Below are 18,858 nucleotides of genomic sequence, written 5' to 3' on the forward strand. Positions count from 1 at the left end.
GAATTATTATTTTAAAGATGCAAATCCTCTCCGAAGGGGGAGCTGAGATATTGATATCATTACAGAGATTGTATAAATTAAAATTCAATGCCACTCTTTTGTAATGATATTTCTGCTAATCAGTGTCTCTTCAATATGAGGCTATATCCCAATATGTTACACAAAATAGTCGGGGGGGGAGAGGGGGGGCGGAAAGGCAGTAGTTTTAAATTTTCAGGCAGGTAAAATACCAGCCACTGTAGTATCACTCAAGGAATAGATAGTGAGCAATACCCTCTGCAGGCCAGCAAAGCAAAAACGGTCTCACAAAAGTCAGCTCAGACAACTTTTCCAAATTAAAAAAGCAGCTATAAAAGCCTCCACAAATTAGCAAATAACATTAGGTGGAAGAAAAGTAAAACTGTAAGCCTAGCTCTATGTATGAATATGTTTTGCATTGCCCACTTTCTCAAACTTAAGAATCAAAATATATTCTCAGCACTGGCATTCAGTATTTAAGATTTAGGTTGCAACCACAAACGAAAAGTACTTTAAGAGGTTCGTATACTTTAAGAATTTCATATAAGAGACAACTAGCTTTGCATACTAATATAAAACATCAGAGGCTAACTAAGGTTATCCAATATACGTGTCGATTACCATCTGGTTCACATACATGTTTTTCACTGGTACAACTTTCAAAGGTGAATTTTTAAAACTTCATCTTTCATCTTTTGAAGCATGCCTCATTAATAAGACACAGGAAATAATTTTTGTTACAACTGAATTGTCAAAGCACATGCATAATTACAGATTAACATACAGAAGCAAGCTCAGCATAACATAAAATCAACAGAGTGTTCTAGTGTGTTTCTGCTGCTGAAACCATTATTGTACATCACATACTTTAAAACCACAGAATGACAATTTTGTGTTATTTCATGTATCTTTCTGTGTCACATCCTATTAAATGAATCTAAACATATTGAGCTTGGATGCTAGAATGAAAGAAAGCACCAGCTATACCATCATGCTTCCTATTTATGCAATCACATCCTAGACCTGAATTAGCATCAGGGAAATAAAGAAGGTAACTTTGCAGATGTCGCCTGTAACATTAACCTCTGCAAACTGAGGCTGTGAGAGCAAGCAGCCCCAACACAAAATTGCAATCCTTTATGATGAAGCGGTTGGTGACAACCTTAGTGTGATAGCCTGGATGAATCACATTACTGCATTTTCAGCTACCAAACATGAAACAGGAGGGAAAGAAAATAATTTTGAAGTAATATGGGAAAGGCACGGGGGAGGAACTGAGAGTTCTCAAACTCCTACACAAAACCACTTACTCAGCAACCGCGTTTCCCTTCCATTATGCCACTTTTTGCACTTTTGATTTTTAAAACCGACAATTTCATTAAATGTTATCAGTTCCTGTTTAAATCTTCGATTCAGAGCTAAGGAGAGGCTTTTAGAAAAAGCAACAGCATATACACAATGCAAACCATGAACTCCACTTGGGTTTGGGTTTTTTTTTCTTTCGCTGCAGAATCTACACTTTAAAGTCTCTGTTTGCATGTCACTTAACACAGGAAGGTTTCGGGTCACCCTAAGCAAAGCAACCTTTTTTTAAGCAGTGGGCCGAGCCTTCCCCTCCCGCTCAGCGCCGAGCGGGCCGGCAGCGCGGGCCCTGGCCCAGCCTTACCGGCGCTCGGCGGCGGGCGGCCCAAGCGAATGCGCAGGTGCAGGCCCTCGCCGGGGAGGCGGCGCAGGCCGCGGCAGGAGGACGGGGCCAGCCTGACCTCTGCCGGCAGCGCCGCCGCCTCGCAGCTCCCGCCGCTTCTCGCTTCCAGACGGTCCGCGGCCACCGAAAGATCCACCGGCCAGCTGGGGAGGTCCGCCTCGCTGGGGAGGCAAAGCGACGGGTTTACCTCAGGAAAGAGGTGTCAGGCCGAGCTGCTACTTCGCACGCGCAGGCCCGAACGGGGGAGAAGGACCTCGGCGCTGAGGCACCAGAGCTGGGCTGCGGCTCGCGCAGCAGTGACAGCTCCGCGCCAGCGAAGACACGACGCGAGGGCGGCGTGAGGGGGCGCGGGACGCCTCGCCCGCAGCCCGCGTGGACCAAGCCCGGGACCGGCCTGCAGCTACCCCGCAGGTCCGAGTCGCGCCCCGGGACCCACGCGGCAAACCGGGGTCTCCCGTGGGGGTGAGGCGCACTCCAGAAAAATAAACCTCGGTTCTCAGGAAGCATTTATTTGCACAGTAACTCAGGCTTTTCCGAGTCGCACAAGAAGGGAAGGGCAGGGGGAGGCGCCGGTACATAACCCGGTTTCCCGCCCCGTTTAAGGCCAAGGACGCTAAAAGCCAGACCCGCCGCCCCAGCGCCGCGCCCTGCGCCTCCCCCGCCGGCACTGGCCGCTCCGCACGGCCCGAGCGGCGGCAGGCAGGCAGCGCCCCCGCACTACCGGATAACCAGCAACGCGCTCTGCGTCCCCCGCCTGATCTCCAGCAGAAACCCTCCCGCCATGCCGGGAGGGGAACAGCTCCGGCGGCCCGCGCAGGAAGCGACCGCTCTTCCGCCGGCCGGCGCAGGCGGGGTGCGGCCGCCCGCCACAGCGCCGCCTACGGCTCGGCGCCGGCGACGCCCCGGGTGGCAGCGGCGGGAAGGCGCCCCGGGGTGGCTGCCGCCCACCTCCTGCTCGCCCCGGGGTCGGCTGTGGGGTCGCGCCTGGATGCCCGGGGCTGGGTCCCGTCGGGTCCCGGAGCCCCGCGGTCGAGGCCTGCACAGTCTGCTCGGGCAGCCGCCCCAGGGCTCGGCTGGCCTCATGGGGTTTTCTTATGCCCAGCCTGAACCTCCTGTGTGGCAACATCTGCCTGTCATCTCCTGTCCTCCTGCCACACCACCGCTGTGAGGAGCCTGAGTCCATCTTCTCAGCCACCTCCCCACAGGCACTGGGGGCTGTGGTTGGGTCCCCTCCCCCGAAGCTATCTCACCTCCCAGTGCTCCAGACGCAACTGTCCTGGTGATGTCCAACAAACTTGGTACTGTTTATGAACACCTTCCCTGCAAGGGGCACGGGGGGAAGACTGGGCACTGTCTCCTAGATGTGGTCTATCAAGTGCCAAGTAATGGGGGATAATCAATCTCCTTGATCTACGGGCTCTGCTCCAGGATGCTGTTGGCCCTCGTAGCTGCCAGGGCCAGCTCAGCTCGCTGCCCACCAGGGCCCCAGGGCCTTCCCCACAGAGCTGCTCCCCAGCTGGGCACTCCCGGTCTCTACTGGTGCCCAGGGCTCATCCTTCCCAGGGGCAGCAGTCCCCCGTGATAACCAGGCTTTGTGACACAGAGACTTCCTTGGGTTGTATCAAAAGACTTCATCCACTTTCTTATCCTGATTGGGTGGTCTGTAACATGCTCCCACCAAGGTGTCACCCTCACTGGCTTCTCTCCTGATCGTGACGTACAAGCTCTGACCCAGCCCACTGCCCATCCCATGCAAGAGCTCCACATACCCAAGACACTGCTTCACAGAGAGGGCAGTATCATTGGTGCTCATGTGGATAAGCAGTTGGGGGTAGTAGGCTAAGGGACGGGCAAGCCTCGGCAGTATCCTTGCAACATGTTGGATCCACGCCCCTAGCAAGCAAAACACCCAAACAGCAAGTCAGGTTGGCAGATGGAATCCTCCATCCCTCACAGCAGGGAGTCACCGACTGCTTTCATCCACCACTTTCTTCTTGTGGTGCTGCTGTGTGGTTCAGGTTTGTCCAACTGTGGTGCTTCCCCAGAGAAGCCTTTCTCACCATCATCTGCTACCAGGGCATGGAACCTATACTCCAGTTGGAAATCTGCAGGTGGAAAAGGAGCTGTCATCCTGCTGCTCGAAGTCACAAGCTTCCAGCCTTCCCCATCATGGGAAATCCTCCATTTCCCTACACCCGACCACAATCTCTAGCTGCCCTTCCTTCTGTGCAGTTTGGGCTCTCATTTCCACAGGGTCTCTGGGAAGACCCTGTCTTTTTCGTCTTCTCTGGTACAGCACAGTCTGCTGGACTCCTTCTCAAGCTCCTTAGATTGGCAACGACTCCTCACCACTGCACACATCCAGCAAGCAAGGGCACCACCCCTGCAGGGTGGTCCCTGCAGCCCCAGGCCTCCGAAGCTGCAGCCCCCCATACTAGGTCTGGCTGGGATGGAGTTTCCTCACAGCAGCCCGTATGATGCTGTGCTTAGGATTTGTGATCAAACAGCGCTGATAACACACCAACGTTTTAGCTATTGCTGAACAGTGTTTGCACACTGTCAAGGCCTTCTCAGCGTCTCACTCTGCTCCCTGCAGCAAGTAGGCTGGAGATAGCGAAGAGGCTGGGGCAGGGCAGAGGTAGGACAGCTGACTCGAATTGAGCAGAGAGATATTGGCATGTAATGTCATACTCAGCAATAAAAACTGGGGGTGTAGTCTTTCCAAAGTAGCCATTGCTCGGAGACTGGCTGGGCATCAGTGGTCTGCTTGTGGGAGGTAGTGAGTGATTGTCTGGGTTTTTTTTCCTCTTTCCTTCACTTACTAAACCACCATTATCTTGACCCACAATTTTTCTTACTTTTGCATTTCTGGTTCTCTCCCTGTGGAGCAGTGAGCTAGCAGCTGGTTAGGGTCAACCCACCATGCCCACGAAGCTCTGAGCAGAGGCCTCTGCTGAGCCAGGGGCAGGCTCCCCAGCCAGTGCTGGGGACTGTGTCCTGTGGCATGTCACTGCACCACCACCCACCCCCCACCTTGCGATCAACCCCCTCTCCGCCCTTTCTTGCAACATTACAAGTCTGCCCAAATTCCTCCCACTCCCCGCTCACCCAGCTCTTGAATGCTGTCACACCGCACTCATACCAAACGGACCCTTGGCACAGGCTGCTCTGGGGTGAGGCTTCCTACTGCCTCTCACGAGGTCTTTTATGAAGAGACTGTAAGCCCACCTTGACACCCCTGTGTGACTGTCCCTCAGCTCATGAGCCCTGTCACCACTGCACACTTCATCCAGCACGCTGCCCTCACAGCATGTAATAGGCTGTTGATGGTCTGTATTTGAGGATACCAAGGAAAGAAGCTTTTGCTTTGGAAAAAAAGTGTTTTGCAATGTTAGGTTTTCACTTTCTATGAAGGTCACAAGGCGTTTTGCGATTGCAGAGAGTTATTTGAAAATGTGATCTGCAAAGCTTCAAACAAAAAGGCAGATTTGCACGTTAATTTCATAGCAATTTACTATCTAAGACGTGATTACTTTGAAGTAATCTTAGTCCTTGGAGTTGGCAAAACCAAGTAGATGTCTTAGGAGAGTCTCAAAGAAGTTAGATGGAGTAAGGTTAGATTTTGTGGGAAAAATATGGCAGATAATAGTCAGTTAAACTGTCTCAACTAAGTATTTTTTTTTTCACAAAGCATGAATTTATTCAAGTATTCTAAGATGCAGACTATACGCTCTACATGCCATTCTGAGGGTGGTGTTTTGGGATTTTGTTGTTGTTGTTTGTTTGCTTTTTTAAGGAAGAAAAATATTTAGTCCACATGGTGGCTTTCATTTCCAATTACTTCACAAACCAATGTACATATTGCAGGTTAAATTGTTCTGAGCAAGCAGGTCACACGTCAAACATAAAATCCACATAATTATAGGAGAACCGACTCCTAGTATTAGTAAAAGGGCCTTGGGCCCTGACTTTACAAAGGCTTACACGAGGCTACAAAGTTACGAATAATCTTAAGTATTTGCAGGGTGTGAGCTTCATTTATTCAGAATTGTCTATTATAGGTTTCTCACCATTTCTGCAGTGAAATAATTACACAGAAATGAAGGCAAATGTCCTACAAAGCGAATGCACCTAGCATCAGTGGTGCATCTAGCCCACTATTTTGACACCAACGTGAGTAAAAGGAGATGCTATTTAGGAGGAGCTCCTTAGCGTGGTCACTTCCCAGTACTTCCCCTGCACCTCTCATTGTATTAGGGATGCTGGAGAGTACATTCCCGTCTATTTCCTTCAGTGCCCACTTACGGATGTGTTTGTCATCAATATGAATAATGCCTCCTTGAACCTACGAATAGTGTCCAAGTCCCCAGCCTCTGGTGGCAAAACAGTCTAGAAGTTCACAATCTGCTTTGCAGAAAAGCATTTTCTTTATATGTCTGAAAAATGATCTTCCGCTGTTTTCCTGAGGTGCCTCCTCATTCTCATACTATGGGATTTGTTTAACAACAACTTTGTATCTTTAATGATTTTGTGAAACTTGATCAATCCTCTCCCCTGCCTTCTCTCTCCGTATCGAACATTCCCAGCCATTATTGCTCTCGCTGTAAGGCAGCGGCGCCATCCCTCCTCTGTGCCTTCCCTAACTCCTCTACATCCTTCTTGAGCCGTGAAGACAAGAACTGATGCAGTAATCAAGCTGAGGCTGCGCCAGCGTTTTATATTGCAGCCAAACAACTACCTCTACCTTGTTCTCAATATTCTTCCCGATAACGTACAATGTTTTGTGGGGGTTTTTTGATTGCCACTGCACATAAAGTTGATGAGACAATTTCAGAGAACTGTTTGAGAGCTCTGAGTTGTAACTGACACTACTAAATTCGGCAAAAGGGAAGCTTAGAAATCTAACTGCTTTACAGCGCAGGAGCATGTGAAAGCATGTAGTCGGTTACTGAAAGTCCCACCACCACTTTTAAATAGCTCCAAAAGCACCACCAACCTCAGTGAAGAATCAAATCTCAAGTGCATTTGAAGGTATTGTCAAAGAAAAATAAAAGTAAATGCACCATTTTAATTGGAAATACACAACCTGTAGAGTCATACTCAATGTCTCAGAAAACCAGTGGGAATTCTCAGCTTTCCAAAAAGTAATTGTTTCTCTTGTACTTGTACTGAATCCTGGAATAGTTTAATGAGAAAAGGAATCGTATCTCCTCTTTATTACCCCAAGTCTGGAGAATAAAATTAGACTTCATAAAATGGTAGCTGATAATGTAAGTCACTGAGTAGAAGATTTATAAATATTATGAGATTTTTCCCCTGGCAATATTTTAGAAATATTTACTTGTCTTCAGACAAAGTTTAAAAGATTTATTTTGTAAGCTGAATGTACTTTTTTTTTTTTGCAATTACTTAAGTCATTTATAACCATAATAACAGTTTGCTATTATGAAGCCTGCTTAAATTTGAGAACCACAATGACTTTGAAACTAACAGATTGCAGTGTAAGAAGTGTACTCTTTACTTGCTCTTGCAGTAAAAAATTCCTTGTGAGATCGTCCATGTGGGCGCCCCACACACCCTTCTGTGCAATAAGGACTCAAGAATATTAATCACAACAAATTTTAGAAAATGCTAAATACAACTACTGGTAATACAATCGATACTACTTTCTAAAGTACTGCCTGCCTTCCATTTTTACCTGCACTATATTTGGTGAACTATGTAAAGATTAGGCAAAATAAGTAAATATACATATGTATATATATAAATCCCTTATTTTTATTTCCGTCAGTGTGTATGTGCCCACTCGCACGTTTTCCCCACGTGGCACAACGACGACAGCATCAACGAGACCAAAGAATCTCCCCCACGGAAATCCACAGCCCACGCGCACAGAGCCACCTCTTCCTCCGCGCAACGTGCAATTAAAACCGGGCGGGCCACTCCCGCGCCTGCACAGGTGCGTACACAAACACCCCGCTACGCGGGTGCGCACGCCAGCGCTGACAACCAGCCGCCGCCCACACGTTACTCACTGGTGCCCGCCACCAAAACGAGGGCGGTTCCGTGCCGGGCGCTGTGCGCTCACGCAGCCACACAGCGCCCGCGCCGCGCAGGAGCGCGCTTCGCTCCGCGCCTCGCTCCGCGCTTTTCCGGCCGCGGCCCGCCAGGGGGCGCGGTGCGGCGACGCGGTGCGGGCGGGGCGGGGGCAGGCGCGCCGCAGTGCATGCCGGGAGCTGTCAGGGCGGCGCGGGGGTGCTGGTGGCCGTCGGTATCTTCCGGCTCGGGTCGCTCAGGTAACGCCGCTCGCCCCGGCGCCCCCTCCTCCCCCTCCCTCCCTCCTCCCCCTCCCGGTGCGGGTAGCCTGCGGGACCCGGAGGCGGCCGCTCCCCTCCTCCCTGCCCGTCGCCGCGCCTGTGTTCGCGAGGGCGCCGCAGCCTAGCGGGGTCCGCCCCTGGAGCCGAGCCGGCCCTCTCCTCTCTCTTCTCCCCTCCTCTCCCCGTGCCGGGCCGCGGGCACCGTCGGGGAGGGCGAGGGCCGGGCCCGAGTTGGCCTGGGGGCGGGGGGCAGGTGCCGAGGGAGCCTGGGGAGAGCCGTTAGCCTGTTAATTGCTCTGCATCAATTAACCTGTGGCACCTGGCTCGCCCGACTGCCGCTCCGTGGTCTGCCCCCCCCTCCCCGGTGTTGTACCCCGTAGAGCAAAGCGGGCCCGGGTGGGTTTTGAGGCTGCAGAGCCTCTCCCCCCTCCTCCCCACGCCGGCGCCTGCCGCGGGCGCTGCTGGCGGGGCCTGGTGGGGGGCTTCCTCAGGGGACCTCTTCCCGTCTGGGAGCAAGCTCGGTGTTGGACTGCCAGAGCCGTCCTGCTTTGACCTTGAGCGTATAAGGGCTCTGGGCCTCTTTTGGGTCAGATTCCTGGCTGGCTGGCTCGGCCGCTTGAGTTGCTGCGTGCGATGTTTGGAAGGATACATGGGGCATATGGCTGCCCGTAGTTTGTGTAGTGCAGGGTTAATTTTCATCTGTTCATGCAGGGATGGCCTTAAATCTTGTGATGCCCACTTGAAAAACATCAATATGTGACAGCTTATGGTGTTAAATGTTTTTTAGAAATAACATTTGCATACCTGTAATAATAACCAGAAAAGCCTAAACAATTTATGTCTTTAAGTATCCTAAAATATGCTTGATACGGGTTGCAGGTTTTGATGAGCTTGTTCTGGGTGACTTAATCCTTATATTTTTGTTGCTGATTAGCAGGAACCCTTGCACTCCTGGATCTTCTTTCTATGTGCAGTAATAGTGAATGATGTGTTATGGTTCTCAGGTTAACTGCATGATGTACCTGAAATCCATCTATAGGAATGTGAAGTGGTGGGAAGACTCTATTTAAATAGTAGTGGGCTAGATGCTTGCAGAGGTCATAATATAAGGTTGAAGATCATAGTCTTTCATTTTGTTGCCAAGCCTTGGTCCATCTCTGTTAAATACTTGTGCTGGCCTGGCTGTCAGATTTGCTTGTTTTTTTGTTTGAAATATTGGTAACTTTTCAAAAACAGGCTGAAATACGGTAGACCTTTCTCAGGTCTAATAATAGTGTGATGTCTAAATATTGTGATTATCTAAAATGTACAGTCATTTTTAATGTAACATGGATGAATGTCATGTGAAGGAATGTCAGTTTGGAAACAGGCAGAACGTCAACAGTATAATTCCTGGGTTTGTTTTAATTGAAATGAGAATAGGTACTTTTGGAAACTAAGCATTTCCCCATAAATGAGAGATGGGGAAGGAGAGACTGCATTTCTAATTTACTGAATGTCTGTCTTTCCCAACTTGTTGGTAGCACCTGTGACAGCAGATATTTAAACAGCATCTTGCAAAGACATCTTCCTGGAGTGGCTGTGCCTTCAGGTGGATGGTTACATTCACAGTTTAGGCCATGTTTATCCTGGTAGTGCTTTTCTTGTGTAAAAATACTGGCAAGCCACACTGACCACTAGAAATACTCATTGCACGCACAGCAAGCTGCATGGGTAAGAATGCAGTCTGCGTAAGTGGGCTCAGGCTGTATTTTTCTGCCATTGTTTTCCATTTGAATAAGGGGAGTACGCTTCCGTATGTTCATCGCTGGCTTAGTTCTCTTGACCAGAGTTACTGCTGTCCACCTTTAGTGTCTTCTTGCTTAGCTGGGAATGACTGCTTGTGCTGGGCTGACTGAAAATACTTATTACGATTCTACTTTTTTTTCTGGCTTACTTCTGAGGATAAGGAAGGCGAACAAGTTTTGGTCCAGCCACCATTTTCAGAACAGTCAGAAAAGGATTCTACTTTACAAATTCCTTTGAAATCCATCTGCAGAATATGTGAAATCAGATGCATTGCAAAATATAACCGCAATCTAGATAATGCATAGGTATACATGTGGCATGTGACACTATTTCAGAATTAAAATCAGACTAAAATGATAGAAATGAGTTGAAATTTGACATGAATGAATTAGTAGTATCTTAGGACCTCAGGGTATAGTAAAAAAGGACGTTGGACAAAATCTTGCCCAAATGCATTGTATTAAAAGGTTACCCGAGTAAGGCAATGATAAGGATATGAGAACTTCTGACATGTTTTTGTGAAAAGAAATATCAGAGTTGTTTGGAGACAGAACGTTAAACTCACCTGAAGCTACATATTATTAGAACGATGGGTATGGATGAATAAAAGGTTCATCTAAATTTTCAATTTTAAAGTTATTGTGAGCAAAGAATAAATGAATAAATTATCAGGCCATCTTTTTTTTTTTTTTTTTTTTTGTTAAGTTGGTAGATTCTGTGTTAAACCATGTATTGGAAAATTTAAAGAGGTGTCACAATGTGAAGGCACAGCATTACCCTGGAAGCAAGGCTTCTCTCTCAGTAGAGGAGAGTGCTGCAAGCATAATGTAAGACAGTGAAACTCATGTAAGTCCTTTTTTTGGTCTACCAAGCTGAAAAGTATCCAGAAGTTGGCAAACTCTCCTTTAAAACAAAGTGTAATACAAATCCACGTTAAACATAGTCATACTAGTTTGAGTTGTTTTTCATTTTTACATTTGCTACAGCTTTTTTTTGTTTGTTTATTTATTTCTTTATTTTAATTGTATTACTATATTAATTGGATTTACTGGTTTGCTGAGAATAAAAAATAAGCAAAAAAAAAAAAGAGTACCTCAAGATAAGTCTTCTGTCAGTAAATGCTTGGAAAATGTCAGAAGAGGAGAGCTAACTAGTTAAAAAAGAATACTTTTCAGGGAGGGTATAGTGACCATTTGAAGGCATGAGGCTGAAGCATGTAAAAGTGAAAATAAATTGCAGTTTATTTTAGAAAGCTTGTCTTGTTACTGTGCTCAGACACCTGGAGAGAAGGTAAATATTTGAAATCACGTACTTATCAATCATTGCTCAGCAGAGAGGGCGGTAGCCCCAAAGCCTCGTCGGTGGGTGTGAGCGCTGGGCAGTACCACTGTGGGACAGGAAAAGCACAGCACTCACAGTGCTGACAGGTGGTACGGGAGCCATGGGGAGGGCGCAGTTGCACTCACACCAGAACATGCTCGTTTTCTCTTTCCCAATGATTTTTCCAATCCACCAAACTTGTGTGGTTATGATGGGTTTAGTTATGTCAGATAAATACCTTCCATATTCTGTTTAGAGTAATCCAAACAGCCTTATTTCTAATATGCAGTCTCAGGATCTTTTTATGAAGGTGGGGAAGCTGCTAACTGCGTGATGTTGCAGGTTTGATTGTGGGTAGCTGGAAAAGGCCCTGCCAGCCCAGGGCACAAGGCAGCCTTTTTCAGCATGGCAACAGTTTGTTTTGGTCCAGGGAACAGTAGGTGATACACTGTATACAATGTTATACTTAATTTCTGAGTAAGGATTTTGTGTTTCTGTTTGGCCTGGCATTGTCAAAATGACTGGTTGACTCCAAGAGGTTACATGTCATATGTTTAAAAAAAAAAAAAAAAATCTTAAATGTTATATTCTGCATTTGGGTTCGTTGGGATGTCAGCCTGGAGACTGAAATGAAGATTATTACAAAAAATGCCTTTACCCAGATCGTTTACATTTCTTTGACGGATGCATTGCTGCTATAATTTAAATTGGGTATAAAGATGGTAACTCTGTGAGCTGAGATGAAATGAAGTTTAAGGAAGAAACCCTTTACAAACATGTCAAAAGAGTGCAGGTTAAATTCTAGGTGTTTTTTTGTTTTGTTTTTCTTTCCTTCAAATGTGTAATTGAATAAGAGGGAAATAGTGACCAGTTCTAGATCTAGGTTGAAATACTGGTTGTTCAAATACAGTCATCAACAAAGGGAAGAAGGGGACAAGAAAAGTACTTGTAAGTGAGCATTGAAGGATAACCGCAAATTCAAGGAAGCATTTCCCCATTTTTCTCTATGTTGTGTTATTCTGACTTAAATGGCCATCTGTTTTTTAATAAGACATGTTAGATATTTTGCATAATTTAAAATAAGAAGCATGGATATCAGGAGTTTTATTGATTTTAGATGTAAAATGCATGCTGATTAAGTTATGATATAGTAGATAGATAACTAGGGAATCATTTCTTGCTAGAAAGGAAAAGACATGGGAAAATATTATTTTAGGAAGAAAAAATATTTTCAGTTAATGGTTGACCTGAATTATAACGAAGAAGATGCAAATCATCATCTTTCATTTACTGAGTGACATAGGTTCAGATCTGTGAAATTTGCATGTTTGATTTGATCTCAAGAAGAATACGATATTTTAAAAGTAGAAACCTTAGTTGTCCTGGTTTCGGCTAGGATGGAGTTAATTTTCTTCCTAATAGCTGATATAGTGCTGTGTTTTGGATTTAGCATGAGAATAATGTTGATAACACATTAATGTTTTAGTTGTTGCTAAGTAGTGTTTACACTAAGTCAAGGGCTTCTCGGTTTCCCATGCTCTGCCAGGTGCACAAGAAGCTGGGAGGGAGCATTGCCAGGACCCAAACTGGCCAAAGGGACATTTCATATGACATCATGCTCAGTATATAAGCTGGGGGGAGTTGGCTGGGGGGGTGCAGTGACCGCTGCTCGGGGAGTGGCTGGGCATCCGTCAGCGGGTGGTGAGCGGTTGCATCTCTTGTTTGGTTTTTTTTTTGCCTGGGTTTTGTTCCTCTCTCTCTCTCTTGTTTTACTTTTCATTACAATTTATTATTATTATTATTATATTTTATTTCAAATATTAAACTGTTCGTATCTCAACCCGCGAGTTCTCTTACTTTTGCTCTTCAGATTCTCTCCCCCATCCCACTGGGGGGATGGGGAAGGTGAGCGAGCAGCTGCATGGTTGCCAACTGAGATTAAACCACGACATTAGTGTAAGTAAGATTCCAGCATTCGTGTGGTGCAAGAGGACTTAACTCTAGAAAAGATGATGTCTGTTATAGTATCACATTGTCACTCGAGCATCTGTGGTATGCCACTACAATGTTTTCCTTGGGTGATATGTATTTGTCTTGCTTTATTCAGATTTTTTGAATTAATTTTTAACTGTTAGATGTGGTTAAAATAATTATTTGACATTAAGTCAAAGATTATTTTAATAGAGGAAACCTTTTATTGCTTTATTACAGCAGTGCTTGGAGATGCCTGTAGTGAACAGGGCTGCTTTTTCCCTCATACTTTACCACAAACAGTAAGACAGTCCTGAGTGGTATGCAGGCACAGTGCACAAGGGCTGGAAGAAAAGGAATCAGTAGTGTTCTGTTGGTGGGTCTGGAATCAAAATCAAAATTCCAGTCTAGTATGTCAAACTGTTTTGTAGTTCACCTATCATATATTGAAAAGCTGTAATAATATAAAAGTGAGTAGAGGGATTAAAATGTCACCCTAAACTCAAAATGTTTTTAAGAGGCAATTGGAAGAGATGTGTATTTACCAACGAGACTGAGAAGTCTTTGGTCACTTTCTTCTCCCCTCCGATAAACATAGATAGACATAGATTTGATACTTTTTTACTTCTGAAAAATTATGTTCTAAAGCAAATACATTCACTTAGAGATTGTTCATTAGTGTAAATTGGTTTTCTTAAACAGTGAATAGAGAAGTTGATTACTGAGAAGGCCTGTTGTACGTTTCTTATGAATTTTTAAGCTTGTTACTTGGTTCTCTGTATGAACTCATGTCTGGTGTAAGTCAGATTTTGGAATACCGTTAAACAGCAATAGCAGAAAGAATATTTTATGTACCTTATGTATTTCCATCAGAACTGTACTCAGTGGTAGACTTACAGTTTTATTCCAGTCATCTTTCTTCTGTGACTTCCTGTATATGCAAAAGAAGAAAAAGAGTACTTAGTTTCTTTTTACTGAAAAATTGTTTTTCGTGTAATAATAAACATAATAAATAATAAACATGTTCATAGATTCTAACGCCGGGAGGGAGCGCATCCAGTTGGGTACGTAATCTAACCTCTGTATTACAAGCCATAGGTTTTCTCTCATTTAATTCTTGTTTGAATGACATCGCTCTCAGGAAAACATCTCATGTTGATTTAGAAGTTGCCAGTATGGGTAATACACAGATTGTTATGCTGATTTAATTTAATTTTGTCATGGAAAGGAATTTGAACACCTAAAGCAGTTGTCATTTTTTCTGTGGAAAAATGTAATAAGATGTTTCCACCTGTGAATTTTGACTGGGTAGAAAAGTGTACTGGTAAGTTATTAATCACAATATTAAATCTTATTAAGTGCTCTATACTGTTGTAGGATACTAATAAGATCATGGCTAATTATAGTTAATTATACAGTCTGGGGTTTTTTGTTTGTCTTGTTTATTTGGGTAATATGGGTTTTCTTGCAGCTTTCATTACTGTGCTGAATAGCAATTGGCCAAAATAACAAGCTCAAACAGTTCTTATATTTCAGAAGACATTATAGATGCCTCTTTGAAAAATTCTGAAATAAGAGGACTCTGTAGAAAGTCAATTTAGAAATAGAGTAATTAGATCTAATTGGAAAATCTTTATCTTTGGAATATATGTATTTCCAATATTTGATTTTTATCTTAAGCGACTAGCCTGGGATTTGCAGTATTTATTTGCTATTCATGCTTTTAAATGCTTCTGAGGGGAAGCAAAGCATAATAAATTACCAAATGACAAGGCTTCTGTTTTCCATGTATTCAAATCTGTGTTTGTATTAAGTCTATTTAAATAAAAATGTGTTTCTGCAGTTACCAGTGTGGTATGCGGGCACTGTACACAACTTAAAAAGCAATAGCTCAGTACTGTGAAATTTGAAATTTTTCTCATCTGCTTTTTAATTATCTATTAGTTCTTTTATTGTACGTCCCATAGCCACCCTTGAAACACTAAACCATTTTAGAAAAGCCTTGAAATATTGCAAAGCTGAAACTCTGAGGAATTCAAAGGGAGCAAGTTTGTGAGCTCACATTCTTGCAGTACTTGCAGATCTTGAGAATTCTTGAAGTGACATGAAGTATGCAGGTTTGTCCTCCACAGCGATCAGCCCCTTGATCTGTACCAGAAAGCGACCATTTTGGTATTGTAGATTGGTATGAAGCAGACAAATAGAGCAATTCTGTGAGGCTTGAAAAATGTAAGAGTGGAACAGGAGCAAATCAAACCTGAAGAGGAGCTTTGGGGTACAATAGATACTGGAGAGCTTATGAATCGTTGGGAAGTCTTGTGACTAAATTGAGACAGAATCTAGATGAAAGCTGCTTTTATTGAATAAGTGTTGATGAAGCTGTTATTCTTCTCAATCGAGTTTCTTTAGCTTCAGTGAAAACCATTTAGAGCCTCTTGAAGAGGTTAATAGTTTGTGTTGATGTGAGACAGAAGGCTCTTAGGCACATGAGTTGAGAAGGATGAGCATTTGCTGTGGAAAACGCAGCTGTAGCAGTATCGTCTTAACATGACTCAGAGGAAAACCAATACCACCTCATTGATGAAGGGAATAATATATAATATTTACATAGGATCTTCTCTGCATCCGTGGCTTATTATGGCTACTGATATGATTTGGAAGATATATTGTTCGAGATTGTGGGAAAAAATATGCAAGAAATTCTTTCTCTCCCTGCAACTTAAAACTATATACAACTTTTTTCTAAGAAAGAAAAATGAGACCATAACCATAGAGTAGTAGGAAAACAGAGTATGTTTTTTCTTCTCTATAAAAAACTTCATAATGATTAAATTCACTGATAACATATGGATAAATTTAAATATCAATTACGTGACTAGAGTAAGTTCATTAGTATCAGCCGCTGTGCCTAAAAGTATAGGTTATTCAGTCAAAGTTGTTAATGTTTTTTTGTTTTTAAAAGGAAGAGAATATTCTGTTCAGTTAGTAAGTCCGAAAAAAGCTACCTGCTTAACCCTCTGTTCCTGCTGGTTTTGTCTGAACTTTGATAATCCTGAATCAGTCCACTCTCAGCTTTCAGGTTTTTCAAGCGCTTGAGGAAGACAGAGCCCTGTTTTCCACTCAGCCATAAGTGGTTGCATTTATGCTTTAGCTGGATAAAAAAAGGATGCTGATGCTTTCTTCACTCGGAAAGCATTATTCACTGTGTCAAGTTCTTTCTCCATCCTTTGTGTCTGGAAAAATGAGAATTGTGCTGCTTTTGTATGTTGATCCTTTCTTCTTTTTTAGTGTTGATACTTTATTTTACTTTTGGAGATCAGACATTGGTAGTTGTGCAACTGCCTCTTTGAGAAATCTGTTGGCATTCTACAGCTTTTTCAAAGCAAACCTGGTCTTTTTCTGGACTTAATCCAAAGAAAGATGGTTATTATAAAATGAAACCACATGAAATACTTTTTTTAAATAAAAAGTGAGATCTAAGTGCTTTACACCAGTGGGTTATTGTGAAGTCTATCAAAATATGGTTTTTAAGTAATGGTTTGCATTTCTGTTCTGCCTTGGAGACAATCTGTTATTATGAGTCTGCCATCAGAATTAAGGGTGCAGAAGGTTTGTAATTCTTGGCCTTTTTATTCACTCCTGCTATCCCAGCTCTTTTTCTTCCTTTTGTCCATCCTTTTCTTGTTTTTATTCTTTCTTACAATTTTCCTTACAATGCTGAGAAACCAGGAGATGAGCAATATGAGGAGAAAGGTAGCAATAAGGATAAAGAAATGATTAATGCGGAATTTGGGTTGTTCTGTAGAAGAAAAGATAAATGTGATGACGGCAGAAGAGAGGCTTGTTTGGCACCTTACGTGTGCCCATGCATGAAAGGTTCTCAAAGGTCCCTCTCCTCTGGAGTGGCAGTGTACTGTCTCTGACTGAAGCAACACTTTTTTTAATGTTCTTCTAGCACAAAAAAAAAAAGAAGTTTGTGAGGATTAAACCTGGGTTCTTATCAATTTATCTTCAGAAGCACCTGCTAATTAAAGGAACAAAAAGGAGGGGGAAAAAATCTGCTAGGACACTTTGTGATAAACTTGACGAGAATACGATCATGACATTTCAAGCCTGATTTACTACTGTCTTGATTTGGAGATGTCGGAGTACAGCTTTCTTCATGCCCAGAGGAAAAGGACCTGGGGGTGCTGGTTCACAGCCGGCTGAGCATGAGCCGGCAGTGTGCCCAGGTGGCCAAGAAGGCCAACGGCATCCTGGCCTGTATCAGAAATAGTGTGGCCAGCAGGAGCAGGGAGGTGATCGTGCCCCTGTACTCGGCACTGGTGAGGCCGCAGCTCGAATCCTGTGTTCAGTTTTGGGCCCCTCACTAAAAGAAGGACATGGAGGTGCTGGAGCGTGTCCAGAGAAGGGCAACAAAGCTGGTGAAGGGCCTGGAGCACAAGTCTTATGAGGAGCGGCTGAGGGAACTGGGGTTGTTCAGCCTGGAGAAGAGGAGGCTGAGGGGAGACCTTATCGCGCTCTACAACTACCTGAAAGGAGGTTGTAGTGAGGTGGGTGTTGGTCTCTTCTCCCAAGTAACCAGCGATAGGACGAGAGGAAATGGCCTCAAGTTACGCCAAGGGATGTTTAGACTGGACATTAGGAGAAATTTCTTTCCTGAAAGAGTGGTCAGGCCTTGGAACAGGCTGCCCAGGGAAGTGGTGGGTCACCATCCCTGGAAGTATTTAAAAGACATGTAGATGAGGTACTTAGGGACATGGTTTAGTGGGCATGGTGGTGTTGGGTTGATGGTTGGACTCGATGATCTTAGAGGTCTTTTCCAACCTTAATGATTCTATGGTTCTGTTCTATGATTTTACCTTTTGGAGTGCTGAAAAGGTAAAACAGTGCTAATAGTGACGTAGTTTGTAGGTTTTGGGGTTGTTTCAAGAACATGGCAAGGAGTTGGCCTTCAGGTAGCTGAAAATACTGGGTAGCCAGTCCTAGGGTTATTCAGTCAGTGGTAACTCCTTATGGGAACTGTTGACAAATAACAGCTTCATAGCCATTTTGGGGAGAATGCTATTTGAAGGGAGGGAGGGATATAGTATAAATAAAATAAAAACGTTTATGTGTGCATATAAAACATTTTAAATTGATCGTATATGATAAAAGGCAGGAAAGTGTTCAAGTTTTTGATGCATCTTGTACAACTGGAGTGTGTTTATTCCATGAAGTAATACAAGTTGAATTTTTAGTCTTTTCTGATTGGTCTAAAAACACTTAAACTTTTTCCTGAGCAGAACTTAAAGATAAGTGTTTTTATTATCTCCATCAACTGTAGAACCACCAGAAATCAGAATGTCACCTTTTATTTCTGCTAATTCTTCTGCTCTGTTATTTCATGGGCATTTTTCATTTCAAACAGTCCTACTAATTTGTCATATTGCTGCTCACTAGGAATAGGGGCCAGTGAGGCATGTTCTCCAGTCATTTTGGAAGGGCTCACTGAAGCTGCTATTTTAAGCATGACTCTGTCTATCATAGCTGGTAGACAGTCTGATGAATACAGCTTCTTTATACCTGTTCCATGGTTTGTTTGGTTTTTTTGGTCTACCATGCTTCAGCCTGTGCTTCTGCACACAATTTTCTTCCCATTTTCCTTTAATCAAGACGGAAGAGAGCAGCATCTACTGAGTGTAAAGTCTGTTCTGAAGCTGAGTATCAGAGGGAACTCCCAAAAGACCCTAATTAAAA

General features: G+C 44.1%; 2 protein-coding genes across 15 annotated transcripts in view; one reads left to right on the forward strand and one right to left on the reverse strand.

Moving 5' to 3' along the window:
• The window catches only part of UBE3D (ubiquitin protein ligase E3D), an 86,580-nt gene extending 84,004 nt beyond the window's left edge, over window positions 1-2,576 (reverse strand). For 5 of the 7 annotated variants that reach the window (XR_012672919.1, XM_075145388.1, XM_075145385.1 and 2 more), the window contains exons 1-2: window positions 2,445-2,573; window positions 1,685-1,884 (exon numbers count right to left, since the gene is read on the reverse strand). Coding sequence is in view for 6 of the 7 variants with exons in the window: in XM_075145388.1 (XP_075001489.1) it covers window positions 1,685-1,884; window positions 2,445-2,506 (262 nt within the window). In the remaining variant the exon portion in view is untranslated. Of the gene's footprint in view, window positions 1-1,328; window positions 1,661-1,684; window positions 1,885-2,444 lie in introns of those variants that run through there. The other 2 variants (XM_075145389.1, XM_075145384.1) reach the window with 2 other exon arrangements.
• A 5,342-nt stretch (window positions 2,577-7,918) lies between these two features.
• Window positions 7,919-18,858, forward strand: part of DOP1A (DOP1 leucine zipper like protein A) — a 65,677-nt gene continuing 54,737 nt past the window's right edge. For 4 of the 8 annotated variants that reach the window (XR_012672920.1, XR_012672921.1, XM_075145395.1 and 1 more), the window contains exon 1: window positions 7,919-8,019. The gene's annotated coding sequence lies outside the window, so the exon portion shown is untranslated. The remainder of the gene's footprint in view (window positions 8,020-18,858) is intronic. The other 4 variants (XM_075145390.1, XM_075145393.1, XM_075145391.1 and 1 more) reach the window with 1 other exon arrangement.

The sequence above is a fragment of the Calonectris borealis genome, chromosome 3 (genome assembly GCF_964195595.1).
Source record: "Calonectris borealis chromosome 3, bCalBor7.hap1.2, whole genome shotgun sequence".
Taxonomy (NCBI): domain Eukaryota; kingdom Metazoa; phylum Chordata; class Aves; order Procellariiformes; family Procellariidae; genus Calonectris; species Calonectris borealis.